Source organism: Girardinichthys multiradiatus, chromosome Y (genome assembly GCF_021462225.1).
Source record: "Girardinichthys multiradiatus isolate DD_20200921_A chromosome Y, DD_fGirMul_XY1, whole genome shotgun sequence".
NCBI lineage: Eukaryota > Metazoa > Chordata > Actinopteri > Cyprinodontiformes > Goodeidae > Girardinichthys > Girardinichthys multiradiatus.
Window position 1 is genome coordinate 15,087,919 of NC_061818.1, and position 20,877 is coordinate 15,108,795.

At 37.4% G+C, this 20,877-nt stretch overlaps 1 protein-coding gene across 1 annotated transcript; it reads left to right on the top strand.

The window, feature by feature from the left end:
- Positions 1-17: 17 nt before the first annotated feature.
- Positions 18-20,502, top strand: LOC124864982 (seizure protein 6 homolog). Its single transcript, XM_047359954.1, has 19 exons — positions 18-158; positions 834-914; positions 2,047-2,175; positions 2,278-2,493; positions 6,249-6,382; positions 6,982-7,174; positions 7,306-7,491; positions 7,585-7,768; positions 9,153-9,316; positions 9,605-9,799; positions 11,599-11,737; positions 12,762-12,958; positions 13,118-13,312; positions 15,116-15,310; positions 15,409-15,600; positions 16,946-16,984; positions 17,135-17,252; positions 19,082-19,193; positions 19,314-20,502. The coding sequence occupies exons 2-19, from the start codon at positions 857-859 to the stop codon at positions 19,341-19,343; spliced, it is 2,676 nt and encodes an 891-aa protein (XP_047215910.1). The 5' UTR covers positions 18-158; positions 834-856; the 3' UTR covers positions 19,344-20,502.
- The last annotated feature ends 375 nt before the right edge of the window (positions 20,503-20,877 follow it).

A 20,877-nucleotide genomic window follows, 5' to 3' on the forward strand; every position in this document is an offset into this window, starting at 1 on the left:
CACATCATAGCCGAATGCGTCAACCACACGGTAACCAGCTAGAGGCAATCTCACAAGCACAAACACAGCCGTGTTTACGGCCTTAAGCAACGCTAAACCCACTGAGATACGAGATTAAAAAGAGAAATAAAGGGCAGTGGACGCGTCCTGGAAGACAGGTAAGCAGCTTGCACCTTTTATTATTGCTGCGGAAACAGCGGTGATGACTGATTTATTATTATTTTTTTTTTAATCGTCCTCCGCACAAAGAAGGCCGGGTTATTCTCCCTCAAATAAAACCCCATCATTTATGCCACAGACCCGGTTGGCATTTTTCACAGAGGAAACGCCTCGAATAGCAGCGAAGAAGCTTTTTGACACTATTAACAGGTTGGAAACAATAGGGACCCTTCGGAGACCATATAGGCTCGCTAGCTGGATTTTGGAATAGCGCATTTTTTTCGGCGTGTTGTTGCAGATTTGGGTGAGAAATTGCGGAGGGAAAAGCCTGAATATCAAACGTGTAAAACCAAGTGTATTCCTATGTTGTATTCTTGAACATCTGTGACAAAGCTTTGCACATGGATATGCATCTTTATGTTTTATTCTACGTATCAATTACATGAGCAGAGCCTTTTACAGTATCATGTCGAGATGATTCCAGTCTGTAATGGCCTGTTTGATGTAAACAGAACATGTGAGACATGCGGTCACTAATAAATTGTTGGCCTTTTCATTACGGCTCTGTGGTTTTTTTTTGCCTCTAGTTGCTATTGTGAGCTATTAATAGGCAGACAAACACGTGCAAAATCACCACTTGTTTCTTTTCATTCTGCTCCCTTTAACCTTCGCAGGTCATTCAGCTTAATCCAGAAACATGGGGTTCGCGCAGCTTGCTGTGATGGTCTCTGTCACCATGATGCACATGGTTTCAGGTGATTTTGTTTGTTTTCTCCATTGCATGCATGTTTTTGATGCATGGATGCATTTTGTATTTTGTTCAATCCAAAGAAAAATATTCCACTCATATTCACATTTTGTCATTTTGCCGCAATAAACTTTAGTTTAATTTAGTGGGATTTCATGCTAAATATCAACTCAAAGTAGCAAATTATTTCTGTAGTGAAAGATAAATGATAAATTCTTTCTAATATCTTTTTTTGCTAATAAAAATATCTCTCCCCTCTTCATTTTGATTCCCCTAAATAAAATTCATTACAAGTAATTGTCTACAGAAGTCAACCCAGTTAGCTAAATCAGTAGAAAGATTTCTTCGAAGACCTCAAAGATTTGTTAGGAAACATTAGTCAACAAACACCAAGAAACACACCAGACACGTCAGGGATGAGGCTGTGGTGAAAGCATATTTAAGTTATAAAAACGATATCCAAAGCATTTGCCATCTCACAGAGCACTGTTTAACGCCAAGCAGTTGTGGAAAGAAAGTCCTGTTTAAACTCTGCAGCAAACCATAAATGGTGGTGGCAACATTATGCTGTTGGAATGCTTTTTCTTTTGTGGAGATTTTGTGGAGAATCCAGTCACAGGACATACGTAGATGGATGGAGCTACATGCAGGGCAGTCCTGAAGAAAAACCTGCTAGAGGTTCTTGTAGCACCAGGAACATTTAGCATAAAGCCAGAGCTACAATTAAATAGTTTAGATCAAAACGCATTCCTGTATCAGAATGACCTAGTCAAAGTCTAAATCCAAGACTTGAACATTGATCAAACATTTAATCCTAGCTGAATAAGCATGAGCTTTTTTGCAAAGAAAAAATCTTTAAATATTGCAGGCTTTAGACATGCAAAGCTTGTAGAAACATAGTCCGAAAAGACAGTAAAAGGTGGTTCTGCAAATTACTGACTCAGACGGGCTGTTTACAAGAGACAACAAACTTTTCAGGAGATAATTTGTGAAGAAACAATAATATTAAAATGCACTAAAATTTGTGGTGGTAATGTGACAAAATGGGAAAAAGTTAAAGAGACAAATAATTTTGCTAGGCATTGTGTTTTGTTTTTATTGTAAATAACAAATACAGTAACTAGTGCTGACTGTTTCAGGTATGAGCTTTATGACTCCTGACCCTGATCCTTCACCAACGCCAGCTCCAGACTCCTATCCACCAGGTGAGCTGATACACGCTGCTCTGCAAAGTAAAGAGTACCTGGGACATGTTTCTGGAGGCACAGGTACACTAACAGAAAACCTTGCCTTAGGTTCTGCACGTACTTTAATCCATGAGGTGATCTCTCATTGGAAAACGCATTAAATTGAAGCTGTTACCTTTGCAGGTACCACCACAAATCCAACACAGGCAGTGCCTGGGCTTGCTTTGGCTGAGTCTACAGCAACAGCCATATCACCGGGGCTTCTCACCACAGCTTTAGGGTCCTCTTCTGCTGCGGGCAAGGCTGGATCAAGGAGTCCCATGTCATCGTTCCCTTTAGAAGAGGAGACCACCACCACGTTGATTACCACCACCACCATAACCACAATGCACATGCCAGGTACAAGTTTGCCTTCTCTTGTTGGTGCCTTGAAATGGGTGTTCTTTTTTAAAAGACTTCATTCTGATAAGAGATGTGGTGACACTTTAAACGAAACATTTGGAATATTAACACCTGTTTTATTGCTGCTCATGTTTTAGTTGTATTTGGATCAGATATCAAACATAAATGAACCACGTTTCTTCATACCATAACATAAAGTATTTTATCTTCCTGGTCCCACTTCGTCAAAGGAATGCTGAATGTACTGATAATAATCACAATGTGAAAAATGTATAAATTATAAATTTATGTAGAAAAATTGTTGTGTTACATATTTTAATCATTTAAAATGTGTTTCATCTTTTAAGTTTTTATTCTGTCCATGTTTTTGACACTGGTACAGATTCCACATTTATCACCTTTTTAACCCTCCAGATTTTAAAACAAACCTTTTAAAATGTGTTTCTTTGACACCTTCATATAGCACTTTCTACAATAGGTGCCTTCTATGTAAACACAGTCATATTCACTCTGATAAACATCTTAGAGGCCAAGGGGGTTGCCCAGTGCCCTTTCCAGAAAAAGTTGGCACGCCACAGGGCTGGGAATGGAAATCCAGTCTTCTGAATGAAATATTCTAGTTTGGCTATCATGCAATGTTGATATGGTTAACTACATTAGAATAACAATGTTGGTTCCAATAAATTAACATTTTCCTCACAACTCTGTTCATCACCTCTCATTTAAATGCTTTCAACCTTCTCTGTGACCTTTAGCGTCTTTGGCACTTTCATCTGCATCAGGTGGGTACCACAGGGAGACTCCACAGGGAGGCTGCATACAGTTAAAACCAGATATTTGCTTACACTGTATAAGATCCATGGCATTTTTTCTTCACTGTCTAAACTTTTCCTATTTAAGGTTAGTTAGGATTATTAAAATTATAATATTTGATAAATTCTAAAATAATAAGGGAGATTGTTTTAAATCAGAGGTTTTAGACTTTTTCCTTAATATTTGGTAGAACAACCTTAAAAAGTGCTTGTTTGTGGCACCCTTCCTCCAGCTTCTCATAATAGTTTACTGGTTTATAGTTTAATTTGTGATTAAGACAAGGGCTTTTTGATGGCCATGTTGAAATATTAACTTTATCATTAATCCACTCCGCATTATTGTTTGGTTATATGCTTAGGGTCAATGTCCATTTATTACGCCCATTTGTATCCAAACTCTTGATGCTGTCATTTTGATACTTAACAGTTGGGATGGTTTTCTCAAGTTTGCAAGCTTCTCCGTTAATGTAACGATGGTCAATATGACCAAATACATTATATTTAGTCTCATCGGAACAAGAGACTTTTTTCCAGAAATGAAGATCCTTTCTCTCAACTGAATTTGCAAACTGTTATATGGCTTTTTATGTTTCTTTTGGCTTCATGGCCTTTTCCTGGTTGAGCTGCCTTACAGTCTATATCAGTAAAAGGACTAGCTTAACCATTGATAATATGGATAATGACACTCTCTGACACTCTCTTACATTTGCATTACAGAAGTCAAACCCTTCTTACAACTGATGATGATCTCCAAGTGTTTAAGGTTGGAAGGCCTCCTTGCCATTACCCTAAACTTTAGCTACCTCCATAGATTCTCTATGAAATTCAAGTAGGGACATGGGCTAGGCCCCTCCAAAATAATAATACATACTCTATTATGCAGCAAAAACATGCTGGTAAAATTAAAATTAAAAGTTTTAAACCTAAATCTGCCAGGGGTATGAATAAGTTTGGTCTTGTACATTCCCATGTTCACCTCCATTTAACCTTATCATCTGAGTTTTCACAAATTGTTTGAAGGTCTTCTAATTTTAGTGTCATTGAATGTCTCAATGTAAATACACTCATAAATAATTTTGTTAATCCTAACTAACCTAAGACAGAAAAAGCTTGGTCTGACTCAATATCAGACCATGAAAAAGAAAGAATATGTATTTTTATGCATGTAAACACCTGGTTTCAGTGGTGTACTTATTAGCATGTAAGTCATTAATCCCTGAGAGTTGACTTCCAACCAGTCCTTTGCCATTTTAATTTGCACACTGGCACTGAGATGATATTATATTTGGTATAATATGTTGGTTTTAGTTTTCTTAGGGCCCTTATAGTTACGTATTATCTCAATAAGCAAAAATTTGCATACTGTGTTTAGACTATATGTTTGCTGTTTATCTACCTGAAAATAGGTCTAGGTTAAGTTCTATAAAACTGTTATTACAGTGCATTACTTTCAGACCTTTTATTATTAGTTTAAAGTTGTTTTTTATTTATTCTTGAAAGCAATAAGAATTCAGTCTAAGTCATGAACACTCATGAGCGACTGGGTTTATTTATTTTTTTTTTTTATATTTCTAAGATTCATGCTTTTAAAACCAGGCAAAAATGAGTTTACAGTCACCTACAAACGTTTGCATACCCCAAACATCAATCTATTTCCTGGGATTTTAAGAGATGCTCCAACCAAACTAGTGGACACATGAAAAGTGTTAGAAACAGAAACAAAATGTTTTAAAATAAGAACCTGAAAAGTTGGGTGTGTATTTATTTTCAACTCCCTTCACTCTAATAGCACTCAATAAAATACTCTGCACCAAAATCTGATTTTTTTCCCCACTTGATAACCATGCTCTACTTTATGTTGGTGAATCACATAAAAGTGAAAGAATGTGCAAAGATTCAAAGGTTATGAATGCTTTTGTAAGGCACTGTATACCGAGCAGAGGGATTAAGATGATGAGCTGCTTTGAAGTGTAGTGTAACCCAAAGCAAGAAAAGAAACTGAAAATGAGTTAAATCTGTTGTTTTTATTCCATAATTTTCTACCATAATATAATGGATAAAGTCAATACTAGACACAGAGCACAGAACATTATTATTTGATGACCATATAAATATTAATAGTAGCACTATCTTTGTCTGCCTGTGGTCTGTCAGTCAATGCTAAGTCTTATAACCAGCATGGGGTGATAGACAATCCTGTTCTAATGAGTGTCAGAAAAAACACTTGAGACTCCAATACAGCATTTCTATTGGCTCGGGTGCCTGAGCAGCTCTCATGGCTTGTGATTGAAAGCTGGTGAGCGGCAGTAACAAATGGGAATGAAGGAAACAAGATTCAGTTGGAGGGGGTCAGCGAATTTGCAGCAAATGTGGGGAGACAAATGTCATGTAAGAAAGATGATCTCTGAGGTGTGAGTGTGCTTGAGAGAAAAAGACGGAGGGAGCGTCACCTGGCTCTTGAAGTGTTTCATTTTGCCGTCAGAGGTCATTCTCATGTAGTCTGCGAGAAATGTGCAAACATGTTTGTTCGCCTGACACAGCAGCAAAGCTGTACCTTAAAGTAATGCTCTTGAAAATGTTCTTGCCGTATCTTGGTTGTGCTGTGGGGCACGCTAAATTTGAGTCTGCAACAAAGTGTTGATTGATATGCAGTCACCCCTCATAAATCTGCAAACAGCGAAGATCATCTAAAAATGATTTGGACAAGAAGGGATAAAGCTGGCCTAACAATGAGAGCATTGTTTGAAAGAGAAATGTTAGACTAGAAATTTTAGAGGTCCTAATCGACCACAGCTGCCTTTCTTTGCCATAATCCGAAAGTTAGTTTAAAGCAGTCAATTTATTAGTAAAACAAGCCAATCTGCACTATTTTTTTCATTAGAATACATCTTTTGGTACATTTATAATGTTTTGTCTGTTATTTCTCTGTTTTTTTTATAGTGCAATGCAATGCCACTTTGTCAGCAATGGAGGATTTCGTTGAGTCTCCAGATCCAGGATCAACGTCCACATTTTCTACTCTGGAATGCACCTACAGCATTACTGTGTATCCAGGCTATGGTGTGGAAATTCAGGTTGTGTGAAATCGAAATCCTTAAGCCTAAATCATTTCAAATTTGATCAACTCTTTCTTACAGGAAAATAAATGTATTGATTTATTTTACTTTAACTTTGAATGAAGTGTGCAGACAATATAATTCATATTATTATTAAATATCAAACCTTATTCAAAGAACACTTTATATAAAAAAGACCAACACAAACTGTTTTAGTGGTTAGAAATGGATGAACAGACAAAAAAAACAACACTAGAAATTATCAAAGTAATTAAATAAACAAAGAACATTGTCAAGATAAGAGACTGGAAAATGTATAGTATAATATAATGTATTGTAGTATAATGTAATATAATATAATTGTTGTTAGTAGCAATAATGTTAATGTTAGACTATCATCCAGGACACTGTTTATTTAAATTCAGACTACAATATAAATAGCAGAAATGCAACACTGTGCAATTTATTATTTTGTGGGCAAAGGTGAAAATCAATAAACAGCAATGCAGGATATACAGTTTGCTCTGACAGTAGGAGTCTTTCATCCGTAACTAAGTTGCTTGCAGGTCGTTTTCTTAAACTTAGGCCGTGTTCATTTTCTTTTTTTCTTCCTCAAGGTGAGGAAGACGAACCTCTCAAAGGAGGAATCTCTGGTGATTATTGGTCAAGGCGGTTCGGGGCCAGAGCTCTTAGCCAATGAGACACTGATGAAAGAGGGCCAGGTGATTCGCAGCACAACCAATCAGGTTTCCATTCACTACCGCAGTCTCCGGCAGACCAACCATGGCACGTTCAGCCTCCACTATCAAGGTAAAATAACCTCAGCCTGTTTAATGTCACCAGTAAGGCCTTTAAAAAATATATACGTGGAGCTATATTTTAGAAAGAATTAGCCTAATTTTGCATCTTTAGCATTACCTTTTCTTCTACCTTTATGCCAGCGTTTCTACTGTCCTGCCCTTTCCCCAAGTCGCCTGAGGGCGGCGGAGTGACTGTGACAGACATCCATCCTGGAGGCCAGGCACACTTCCATTGCGATCCAGGTTTCCAGATCCGTGGCCATGAGGTGGCAACATGTGTCAACACGACGCAGCCACACTGGAGCACTCCTGAGCCTCAATGCGTTGGTTCGTTCGATGATTAAGATGTGTAATAATTACCCCAGCACTGGCTGGTTTGCAGTTTGTAGAAAACAATACTATGTTACTATTTTTCCTCAGTGGTTTCTTGTGGAGGATGGATTCGTAATGCGACTGTGGGACGGATTCTGTCTCCACTTCCTCCGCCTGTCAGCAACCACGGTACTGGAAATAATCTGAGCTGCCACTGGCTGATAGAAGCCAAAGAAGGACACAGGCTGCACCTACACTTTGAGAGGATTGCTCTAGATGAAGATGATGACAAGTAAGCTTGTATTTTGAGATTTCATATCAATACTCTTGCTAATCTGAATCTATAATTGCAAAGAGATTAAATGGATGAGGATAGAAATACCAGACTAGTCTATTTAGAGTAAGAACTGCTTTGGCAGCATGAGCTTTTTACTGCTACAAAGGGTCTTTCATTCTTTCGCTCCTCTCAAGGCATTTGTGTTTTTGCTGTTGTAATGGCCACTGTAGTTTGTGCTACTGCAGAGCTGGGGTAGGGGATAAGCAAACGAAGTTGCTACTTAGGGCCCTTCACCCCAAGTGCTTCTCACACAGAATAAAGACCTCAAAGCCTACTATTTGTAGGTATTGTTAACATACAGAGGAAATTCCTCATAATTTGATAGGTACTAACTATTAGGAAATAATGTTGCAAGTATAATCACGCCTGCTGTGTGTGTTTGTGTTGGAGGTACATTTTATTCAGGCATACTACTGCTGATAATTATTTATATTTAATGAACACCATTCTGTGCTGCTTGTGAGCCCAACCAATTAAACTTCCCCCCTCCTTCCTGACCCTGTAGATAGGTCGGAGAAATAATCTTGTCTCCAAATTTTAACCAATAAATTATGTGAAGTGACTAATGTAAGAGCAAATACTATTTATTCTGTCTAATGGTTAATTTAATTGTTGGCCTACTAATAAATCATGAAGCTAATACAATATAATTGATGCTTAAATCCCTGGTAGGTAAGGGGCTTAACTGGAAGTGAGCCCCCAAATCAAAATATTATTGAGATCGACATCGAACTGTAGGAAGGATAGGGTATGACATTGAGTTACATGAAATTTGCAACTCTCCCACATCTTTTTTTAAAACAAGATGCATTTTCTTTGCAGGTGTGATTCATAAGAAAGAGAGCCAGACAGAAGCAACCTTAGTTGGTCTTTTTTTCTTGTGTTTAATGTCCAGTTGTTGGGGAAAGGTAGTCCAGTAGATACTTGGAAATCACTAAATCAAGACTCACTGCAGACGTTTTTGCAACATGAAAACATTTTGATGTCATAAAATTGATGATACTGTTTCACTCTCACTGGCAAATGCTTCATCTGTAGTACTGAAAGTGCTTTCCAGCTGACTTTTTGATACAGGTAAACAATTACATTTGTAATTTTTTATTTCTTATGCAGTCACCCTCAGCATTCATTGTTTAAAGGGCAGAAAGTGTGATCACCATCAAGACTCTTAGGTGAAAATGTTTGGGTAGTTTTACACAAAAGAAAGATGAGATGAGGAAAAATGGTTCAGAGACCTACATGGTTTACCAGAAAAGTTTTCAGTTTACCTTTCAACCACATTTCTTATTGAGACAGCAATCGTAGTGCTTTAGCACATTTATGTCTTGTCTTTTTACAGGTTAATTGTCCGTAGTGGGAACAGCTCCTTGTCCCCGACTCTCTTTGACTCTGATCTCGATGATGTCCCGGAGCGCGGGCTGCTGAGCGAGGGCTCCATGTTTTACCTGGAGCTCACAGCTGATTCTTCCTCCATCCCGCTGCTGCTGGCACTCAGATATGAGGGTGAGAACGGTCTTCAGATTCTTAACCTGCATCTTACTGTTTACATTTTTGTTTTCCAAATTCTGCCCAACAGGCAGCAGAACTGCACCCCAGGTAGAAATTTATAGCAAGAATTTGTTTCAGTGGGATTTTTTTATATAATCTGTAAAAACATTTTTGTGCTTCACAGCTACATTTTTTCTTACCAACATTGAAAATCAAGATCGGTTTTTTAGCAGCTTCACTGTCCTTTGAAGTATTTTCATCTTTGCAGTGGTAGCCTTATTCTTTTACTCTTTGTCTCTGAAGCTTTTGACGATGAGCACTGCTGGGAGCCCTACATGCCTCATGGAAACTTCAGCAGCAGTGACATCTCATATCAACTGGGCACCATTGTCACCTTCAGCTGCTCTCCAGGCTTCGTCATGGAGCAGGGTTCAGGGACCATCGAGTGTGTTGACCCAGGCAATCCCCACTGGAATGACACTGAGCCTGTGTGCAGGGGTAAGTTTGATCTCTGAGAAGGAATATAATTAGGAAATATATTTTGTTTTCTCAGAGCCCTATATTTTCATTCAGTAAGGTATCTCTAGATAGCTCCAACACTAATCTGTGCTTATTTGAAGCACATGATGCATCCCGTGTGTCTATTTCTGAATATTCACGCTGCATTTTGATAAGGTAGGTGCCTGAAGCTGCAAGATGTTGGATCCACACTGATGGTGTGATATGTTGTTATGCTGTGAACAAAGAACAGCATGGAACCTGTGATTCAGATACAACTGATGCTGTGCTTCAGCAGCTCCTGAAAACACAGGTGCTATAACCTCAACCAAGCACTAAAAGCCAGATAATGCATTCATTTTTTTAATTACAGAAATGCCATCTCCAGTATTTTAGGGAGGTTAATGATTAGACAGTAATAAGTTGAGAATCCAGAGTAGCAGGCTGAGAGGCTCAGAGTGGAAACAGCTAACGGTGATGGTTTGACATCTGTTTGTCAGAACAAGTATCTATGACTGGTAATATTAATTTACTTACAGAGTACAAGCATTTATCAGCAGGGATCTACGTATTCTCTGACATAAGAAGTCTCTGAAATATGCAATAATGTGCTTTCTTTAGTTGTTTAGGTTTTGGTTCCCCCAAATCAGACCTTCTTGTAATCTTTTAAATAAGTTTTACAAAAATGTCTTCAAGCTTTCTGAGCATTTTTAGTGAAACATATTTTTGTTTATTAAGCTTCTAAATACTGGCCTAAATGTTGGTCAGGCATAAAAAGGCTCCCAAAGTCAAGGGTTGAGCAAGTGATGTGCATATTTTCCAATCTCCAATTTCCAGAATTTCCAGCATTCATTTTTGCTGCTTCTTAAACTATGAATAGAAAAGTTCAAGATGGATACACAAAGGCTCAATTTGTTCTAATCCCTTGATCTTTCTAAAAAAAAAACCAGTTTAACACACACATTAGGATTTTAGTATAAACAAGATAATTATTGTGTTTGCCTTGTTTTTATTTAGCTTAAAACCTGTTTTATGTGCTCTATAAATGAATAAAGAGAATGAAAAGTTGTCATTCAGTAGATGATCAGCTGATGCATCTCTCAAAGCCTGCGTCAGATCAGGATGTCATTTATAGATATTGTTCTTCTGCTGCAGAGAAGTAGAAGGACGACTGGGCAGGAAATCAGAGAATGGTAAAAGATTCCAGTAAAAATCTTTAAAACCTTCCTCAAAGCCTGGAGAACTGCTAATTGTGACAACTATGGCAAAGTATAGCAGTATAACCTCAATACCGCAGTTAAACTGTATTGTGTGTATGCATCAGGTTAGCATTAGTTTAAATTAAAGGGCAAAATACAAGAGTTGCCACTGATTCTTGTATCTTCGAACCACTGGATGTCCGTGGACAATATTTATTGTTGTTGGCCAGTTTATGTCTTTATTTATTCAAGAAAAATCCATTAAAATAGACCTTCTCTAGCCCACATGTCCTGTCTAATGTTAGCACAAAAAAAACTTGAAAGCCACCACCTTTCAACCAAATTTTGACTCCTTGCACATATTTATATAGAACAAGTGCTTTTAACAGGGGAATCTATAGCAGCAGGATTAATGTGCTCTTCATTGTTTTTTTTTATTGATTATGAGGCCAACAGCCCATATACAAGTGTTTATTTATGCTCTCTCTTTAATCACATTTGATTCATTTAAACTTTGTTTTGTGATCTGCAATTTAGACATTTCCTGTCTATCAGTCCAGACTCTTACCCAATAATTTCCTGTCTACTGTGCTCTGTAAGCTCTGTGTGGTGGAGAACTGACCGAGCCTTCTGGTACCATTCTGTCCCCTGACTGGCCCCAGAGTTACTCCAAGGGTCTCGACTGTGTTTGGCAGATCCATGTTAATGAGGAGAAACGAATTGAACTGGAGGTCCAGATGTGAGTATACTGATAAAGAAGCTTTAGCCATATTATTACCGATATTATGGAAAAACTAAACTAGTGAGTTATTGCAGTTATTATTCAGAGTTAAGGTCTCTTTAATAAAAATTTGAAAAACAAATCTTGCTCTTGGTAAAATAATTGTTGTAGGAAATTCTCAACTGTGGCAAAAACCCCAATTTCGTTTTTTTTTTTTTAATTAGGCTTCTGAATTTACTTTGGAAATTATAAAACTGCATTAAAATTAGATTAATTGAACTTTAGAGCATAAAAGACAAGTCAACAAAAGACCAGACTATCCACAACTGTTCAGAAATCAGGACAAATGAACTCAAAAGTTTAACAATAAAACATAAAATATTTGTTTTTTCATTTATTTATTTACTATATCTGTTTTTATTTGATTTTTCAGATCATTAAAAAATGTCATATCTCTACAAAGCATAAATAACTTTTATAGGTATATTTTCCTATGATTACTGAATAGCATTTTTCACATATAACATAAATGAGGCAAATTCAAGTCTTACAGTTATTTTCGTTTGCAGTTAATTACTTTTAAAGGCTATAGTGAAAATAATGAACATTTATTATGAGTGAACATAATGCTGAAACATTTTGAAAAGATGAACATGCAGTAATGAAGCATAATATACAAACATGTCAACGCTAACATGCTATATAAGAATGTCAGAGTATTTGTAATAGCCCAGAGGAGGTAAATGAGGTCTACTGGTGAACATAGTATTGGTAAATTCAGCACAAATCAAATCAATTAAAAACTGCAGAAAGGTTGAATAAGGAAAAACTGCTTAACTACTTCCATATCAATTCTTGTTATGTAGTAATTATCAATGAAAGAGACTGATAAATAGCTTAATGGGGACGTTTTATATAATCTACTGCCTGTAGTGCCTTCTCCTTCATTCTCCTCTGTATGATTACAATAATGCGCCAGGTGGGTGGATTAAATTGAAACTGAATTGAAAGCTGATTTCTTTTTTCTCACTTTTTCTTTTAGCTTGAATATTCGTCACACTGATGTGCTGACAGTTTTCGATGGGCATGACCTCATGTCTAACTTGATCGGCCAGTACCTGGGCTCTAAAGAGCGTTTCCAGGTCGTGTCTGGGGGGTCAGAGGTCACTATTCAGTTTCAGAGCAACCCGGATGATTCCAGTTTCATCCTTAGTCAGGGGTTCCTCATTCATTATCGTGGTGAGTCAACCTAAAATCCATCAGTCTCCAAATTGGCCTTATAATTAAGAGTTAGTTGGTGTTTTAGATGTGTTTTACTGATCAGAACCAACAGAATCTCCTACAACTTAGGAGTGGCATGCTTTACCTGATGTCTCTCATTCTCCATCTCGTCTGCAGAGGTTGAACCGAATGATACCTGCTCCTCCCTCCCTCAAATCGAGTTTGGCTGGATCAGCTCATCTCACTCCTCTCCTGTGAGAGGCAGCGTGCTGACCTACCAGTGCCAGCCAGGTTATGACATCAGCGGTTCAGACATCATCACCTGCCAGTGGGACCTGTCCTGGAGCAGCGCTCCACCCACATGTGTTAAAGGTGAGAGAATCAATAGGATAATATAAATTATCAGAAGTTACATATTAAAGTTGGGAAGCTTTTTGCCAATACTTTGCTTTTGTGTATAATGCCAGATTTTCAATACACTTAGCTAATAAAACCTATGCTTTGTTGGAGTTCTTTGTTTTCATCCCATGACGGCTTGCTCTGCTTTAACTCTCATTACAACTGGTTAACACCAAAGAGATTTAAAAACCACTATCTTTGTTAAGAGGCATCTTCTCTCAGACATAATCTACTCCTGCAGGATTCCTATTTACAAATTGTTAGACTCTTAGAATTATTAGTTTGCATTGCTTTTTTGCAGATGTAGAGTAATTATTTTTTTTTGAAGGTGTGTTCCCCTATAGCTACATGCTGTACCTTGAAGAAGTATTCCTACTGCTTGAACTTGCAGGTCCTTCGGGATAAATCTGCCACTTTTGTACTTCTAAAGATTAAAATGTTTTCGCATTCTTCATTGTAAAATAGGTAAAAACCCATTCTATTATATGCATATCCTTTTGATATGCCTCGATCAGACTGTTTGCACTGTGGTCATGGTCCAGCTGGCAGGTGAAACTCTGCCCCAGTCTCAATTCTTGTGCAGCTTATAACAGGTTTCCTTCCAGGATTGCCATGTATGTATGTATCTCTCTCAATCCCAACACGTCCTATCAGCTTCCCTGTCTGAAGTAAGACATCCCCAAAGCATAATGCTGCCTCTCCTGTGTTTCACCAGTGGGATACTGTGTTCAGGGTGATGTGCAGTGTATGTTTTCTACCACGCATGACACTGTAGGACATGGAATTACATTTTGGACTTATCGTACCAGAGTATCTATTTCCACATGCTTGCTGTGTCCTCTACATGGTTGTAGCAAAAAGATGGAGAGGCTTTTTAAAGCTTCACCTTTAACAATTGCTTTTTTCCTGCCAATCATCCATAAGGACCTTATTTGTAGAGGGCACAGCTAATAGTTTGTTTCATACTCTTGTGCAGTTCTGCCATACCCCATAGGATGTATAACACTTTGATATTGTTTTATAATCTAACCTTGTTTTAAACCTGTCCTCAACTTTCTCCCTGACATGTCTGCTGTGTTCCTTAGTCTTCATAATGCTGTTTGTTCACTTGTGTTCTCCAGCAGACCTTTGAGGCATTAATAGAACAACTGGATTTAAGTTGAAAATAAATTACACACATGTGAATTATGTACTAGTTAGGCAACCTCAGATGGAAAGGTTTTGGCCTGGATTTAAGTTAGTAGTATCAGATTATAGGGAGTTAAACCAATACAGTATATGCTACTTTGTGTTGGCCTATCACATTACACCCCAATAAAAGACTTTGTTTGTGCTTGTAATGTGACAAAATAAATAGAATTTGAAGAGGTCCGAACATTTTGTATCAATAGAGACACCAGCATTCATTGAGATCCTAATAATCAATCATCGTCCAATTATACTGCTTTTCTCATTTAGCCTACACCTTCTATGTGAAATATGGAAACTGTGGAGGTGTTTAAATAAGTTTCCGTTGCTTTTGAGCAAAGATTATGTTTAACTAAGCTGACTTGCGTTCATATCTTAGATCTTTAGGCTTGCCATGAACACTATGGCTAATCTGGAGAAAACGTCCCTTAAACAATGGTTTTATAGAAAGCTGGTCATTATATAACTGGACTAAAGAATGAATGGGAAGTTTTATCTTAATATTTATCAATCATTCATGTGGCTACTTGTCTTTTTGTGCAAATGTATTTTGGTCAAATCTGGTTGTGTTCCACTTTCCCCTCACAGTCCAACAGTGTGCTGACCCAGGAGAGGTGGTGAACGGGGCCCGCTCTGTGCGTCCAGAAGCGGGCTTCGCTGTGGGGACAGTTGTGCGTTTCTCTTGTAACCAGGGTTACCAACTTGAAGGCCCCAGCCAAATCTCCTGTCATGGGCGGGATACTGGTACCCCTAAATGGAGTGACCGCAGCCCAAAGTGTGTCTGTAAGGCCCCTTTTTGTTTCTTCTCCAACATCTTTCATGTCCTACATGATTGTTTCTGTCAGTTTAAAAATAAGAGGTATTTTGTTTGTTCTCTGCAGTGAAGTATGACCCATGCCCAAACCCTGGAGTACCTGACAACGGCTACCAAACTTTGTACAAACACAGCTACCAGGCCGGAGAAACTCTGCGCTTCTTCTGCTATGAGGGCTATGAACTCATTGGAGAAGTCATCATCACATGTGTTCCTGGCCACCCATCTCAGTGGAACAACCCACCACCCTTTTGCAAAGGTATTTTAGTTTAGTTTAGTTTAGTTTAGTTTAGCACCTTACGCCTACACTCCACTCAGCCTCAGTGTACTCAGTAGGAAATCTGTTGTGTTTCACTGACTCACTAAAGTCAGGAGGTGCGGTTTGAAACCCCACCTCCAGCCTTCAGCTTGTCGTCATTTTTCCAAGACACCATCGAGCTCCCGCTGAATATTGTCATCTCCTACAGTGTGCAATGAAAAGCCTGCACCTCACTGGTGCACCAAGGGTTAGACTTGTTGGTTCTTGTGAGGATTTCATGGCTTTCCAGTAGTGAAGCGAATTTGGAAAATGGCGGTTGTTTTTCTGCTCACAGACTCATACAGCTCACCACGTCCATGTCCAATCATGTTTATTCACATATAATCTTTGCCCTGCTCAGCCCCAACAAGACCTGCTGCCAATCAGGTACCAAAAAAGCCAGTACCATGCCAGAAAAGCCAGTAATGGAAAAGGTCACAAAACGGGCTGAGTGGAGCCGGCTAATGTAGAGCCCATGAAAAAGGGGTTAAAGGTGAACCTGCTACCAAAAAAACATCAAAAGGGCTCTTTGTGTTTTCACAAATGCAAGCAGGTTATATAACTCTACAACTGTGTTTTAAAGAATAAAGTCGTCATGAATGAAGATTTATTGATTTCAGTACGAAAAAGGCCTTAGTATGAAAAAAGCAAGTGGCAAAAGAAGATCAAATTCACCTTACAGTGGCACACTGAAATAAATATTTAAAATGTCATTAGTTTACATTGCAAATAAAACACAACCAATGTTAACCTTTGTTTTAAATACATTACAATAGTTCAAGTTTGACCAGTTTAAGTGATATATATTTTGAAATAGAGATGAGAAAATACAGTCCAGAGCCATTAAAAACCCTTGAGTTCAAGGCAGGATCAGAAGCTATGAACAAAACCAACTTGAGGATGATGGCGATGTTTTCTTCTATAGATATCACTCTGCATACCACTTTCTGTATGAACTTACAGAAAAGCAAAAGGAAGGTCATTCAGGGGACAACCAAAACATTTAGTTATTTTTTAAATGTTCTCGCCGCCCGCTAACAAAATGGCATCAGGGATGGTGATTTCATAAACCACCATCTATTACTGCTCCGGGTCAAAGAATAGAACAGGAAAGTCTTATTTATTTACTGTTCCTCACTCAGTTTGGGACATAAATAGTTTTAATTTTCAAAACAAAGTTTGACTTCCAGGTTTGTTGGTTATAAATGTATTTTACTCTTGCATGTCATTGTTTTAGTCACGACATATACTTGAAAGAAAACACACTGATGAGATGCTGACTATGTTAATATTTTATTGTTCTCAGTGGCATACGAGGAGCTTTTGGATGACCACAAGTCAGAAGGTGATTTCTTATCTCACCCCCTTTTAAAACTAATTCCTATCTGCTCTCTGTGAGATCTAAATGAGTTTCATTAGTTGTGTTTTTATCACATAGTGAAAGGCACTTTGAAGAACAGAAAATCATCACAGTTGACTTTTGAATGTCTTGCAGTGTCCCAGTCTTTCGAGCCAACCCATCAGATCCTGAGCGAAAACATTGCCTTGGCAATAATTCTGCCCATCATCCTGGTCATCCTCCTGATTGGAGGCATTTACATGTACTATACAAAGTAAGTGTTACGGTTTAAAAGTTACTATTTCAAAACAATACAAAGTGTCCATCATTCCTGTGGTGATGAGATGCCAGCAAAAGTGCCTGAGTGAGCAGAATTTTGTTCCGCATAGGGTAACCCAGCTCTGCTCCTCCCACACCTGTTGCTACACACTGCATGTTTGCTGGCTGAAAAAGGCTACTGAACTCTCCCTTGTTCACAAGAAAAACAAGCTTTGTTAGTGGCAAAAATGCAGCTAATCATAAAATGCAAACTAAAGGAGCACCACATATCACTTTTTAATAATGTATAACTATTATAAAACGACAGTTGGCAAGCTACAACAGACATGTCTGTTAAACAGACAACATCAGGATGGTTACTGGAGGAGCTAATGAACATCTATATATTGGAACAGTGTAATATCCCCGTTACAATTATCCATGTCATCTCAATGGTTTAGGAAAAAGCAATGCCATAGTAAAACTAGAAAAGCACTCAGAGCACACAGACCTCTGCCAAGGCATGAGGGTGACTGACTCAGGTCAGCTTTTTTCTATACTGATGAGGTATACTCTGGATGACCTCTGGCCACTATATGTCAGCTGGTGACAGGGTCGCAAACCATGTGGGAATTCCAAGTTGTTACACCATGGTGTGGCAATGAAAAAGAATCCTTCAAAGCAATCCTGAATCCAGATGCTGCTCCACATCACCACCAAAATTTAATATTCTCTTTCTTTTCCTAATACACACTTTGTCTGAAAAATTCTCCAAATCCATTGAGATATTTTGACAGACACAGACAGACAGACAGTGCTTCCACATTAGTGTGTTTATTGGACGTTATGTTGTGCTGTCTTCGCTGATGCAGATGCACTTATTGCAGCTTGCTGGATGCTTGAAAACAACTGACCTACATTCTGATTATTTCTGCTAATAATTATCCAACTACTTAGGAGCACACTTAAAGTATTGTAGTTTCATACCCAGATCTGCATGAATAAAATAAAATAAAATAAATAAAATAAAATGAGATACTGATGACACAGTGAAACTAACACAACCCATCCTGAAGCCGCAGGACACTGTAACTTACACACTCTTTATATCAATATCCATGCACCATTCAGAATAGAATGCCATCTAAAGTGACGCATACTTCAAAAACGTGATAGGACTATATGTTCAACAAAATCCCCTTCAGTTCCTTATGTTCAGATCTGTGTGACACATGATTTTCAATCTGCCAACATACATGGCAAGATATGAAAATGTGACAGCAGCTCTATTCAGAAAGGCAGAAAGGTAGATTCTGTAGCTGCTTTTTATTCAACATTTCTATATTCTAGGTATTAAAATTAAAATAATAAACACATGTTAGAGATAACATTATTATAAATGTAATAATTAGTATGTTATTTTCTAAAGGGAGATGCAATTAGAGGAATTGTGCAATCAATATGAATGTGTTTACATGTAGTTTAATCTCATCTTTTTTTAACAAACTGCTTCTATTTCTCCATTTTACATAAATTTTCTATGCACAGACCAGATAGTTTGTTTTCAATTTCATCGTACTTTTGATTGATAATAAAGGATATTCTATTCTATTCTATTTTAGTCAATTGTATTCTATTCTATTTTACATAATACGTAAATTACATAGGTTATACTTTTTTAATTGAATGTTTCTTTTAATACTGTGAAATGTGGAGGTTTTACTCAAGGTTATCATAGCGTGAGATTCTCATTCTGGCCCATGCCTAGCTTTACTACTGCTTTTTTGGTTCTTTGCCTTCATTCTATACACAGTGAATGATGTGTTCATTTTCTGTCTCTTGTAGTATTTGCAGACTAGAATGGAAGCCTCTCTTCTGGAAGTCTCTCTCTCACACACACTCCTACAGTCCCATTACAGTCGAATCGGATTTCAATAACCCTCTCTATGAAGTGGGAGTAAGTAAAGAAGTTATCATTTAATGAAATCTCTTCACGTTGCACCAGTTAAGCTCACAGTTTCTGAATGTTGCTAATTTCATTGCTCAAAGCTGGCCCTGTTTTCTACTTTGATCACAGGATACACGGGAGTATGAAGTATCCATTTAAAGAAGAACATTTCTGGGTGAGAAATAAAACCACAGAAGCATTAAATTCTTGAAGAAGACAAAGTCTTTTTATATAAAAAGGCCTCACTCACCCTATGTTTATTTTTTTCTCTATTTTTGTTTTTTTACCATCTCAGTTATGAACTATTTTATATTGATAGCGTTGCAAATGCCAGAAGTGAGACCCAGGTAATAGTATAACTTTCTGTAATAGTAGGACTGGTGCCTTATGAAGGATAAGAAATTGAATTCCAAACAAATGGAAGTAATTATAGGCAAAGAAAATGTAAAAGAGGAAGGGGGAGTTCTTTTATTTGAGTTATTATTCTGTTCGGTCATTACAAGGCTAAAACATTATGGCATAGCAATACTTTATTTGAAGCAATCAAGTTATGTTCAATGATCCTGTAATACATGCTGAATGTTTGATTTTACTTTCTAAAGCGGCTCTTATTACGTTTCAAAGAGTTTTGCAGCTAAGGGAAAAACTTTTAAAAACAATAATCGTTTTGTTTCTTTTTTTTCACAAGTTGTAACAAATTCACACTATTTGAATATAAATATCTGACTTAATATATACACTTGGTGGCAGGAGGTTATATATTTTCATTATATACACATAATGAAAGTTCTGTGCCAAAATATGATGTTAAATAATTTAATGTCTCTTAGTGTTTTATCCGTTGTTGGAATAGTGTTTACAAAGGCAGTGTTTATTTTATTCCTCGCTGTTTCTGCCGTCATCTGCCAACTGTCGCACCACATACTGTATAAGCAAAGGTGAGGACATGAATGTCATAACGCTTCGAGCATGCACTGATTGTAAATTATATTGCTTATGCTCAATCTCTTACATTAACATTATAGTTGCTGGCAGGTATCATTGTTATCGAATTTGATGTTGTATGCACTACGTTGATGAGAAACTTTAAATCTTGCCGCTTGCTGTGATGCGCATTATGTATTTATTTATAAACAATTGTTTGAACGGTGAATTTTAGACATTCACTGGGCCATGTGAGGGATCCTGGAGACTTGCTTTGTTGACCTAAATCTTCTACGATCATCAGCAGCATTTCTTTGCTTCATATTATAAATGCACTCTTTTAAAGACAGTGAATCATTTGCAGAATTGGAAATAAAGTCTTTGTTGAATGGTGTAACAAGTGTGTTTTCATTTGCTAAATAATTGTGGCATCTACTTCACATGCATACACGCATTTAAAATTAATAGATAAATAAAATACTCCATCCCAGTGAAGGAAAGACAAAAGTGACATCGATTTATTTTATGTATTTATAAACTTATTGGCTAAACCCTTGATAAATATGTGAAAAAAGCCTTAAAATAAACTTTTCATGTGGAAAACTTTTGAAAAATACATTATTTAATTATAGTATATGTAGTATATGTGGAGAAAATGTTAAATAATTGTTTTTAACAAAATCAGCAATGGCACAATTATTTGCACGCTAGCTGTTAATACTTTGCACAACCCCCTTTTGAAAAGTGAAGAAAACCTCCTCTTCCAAAA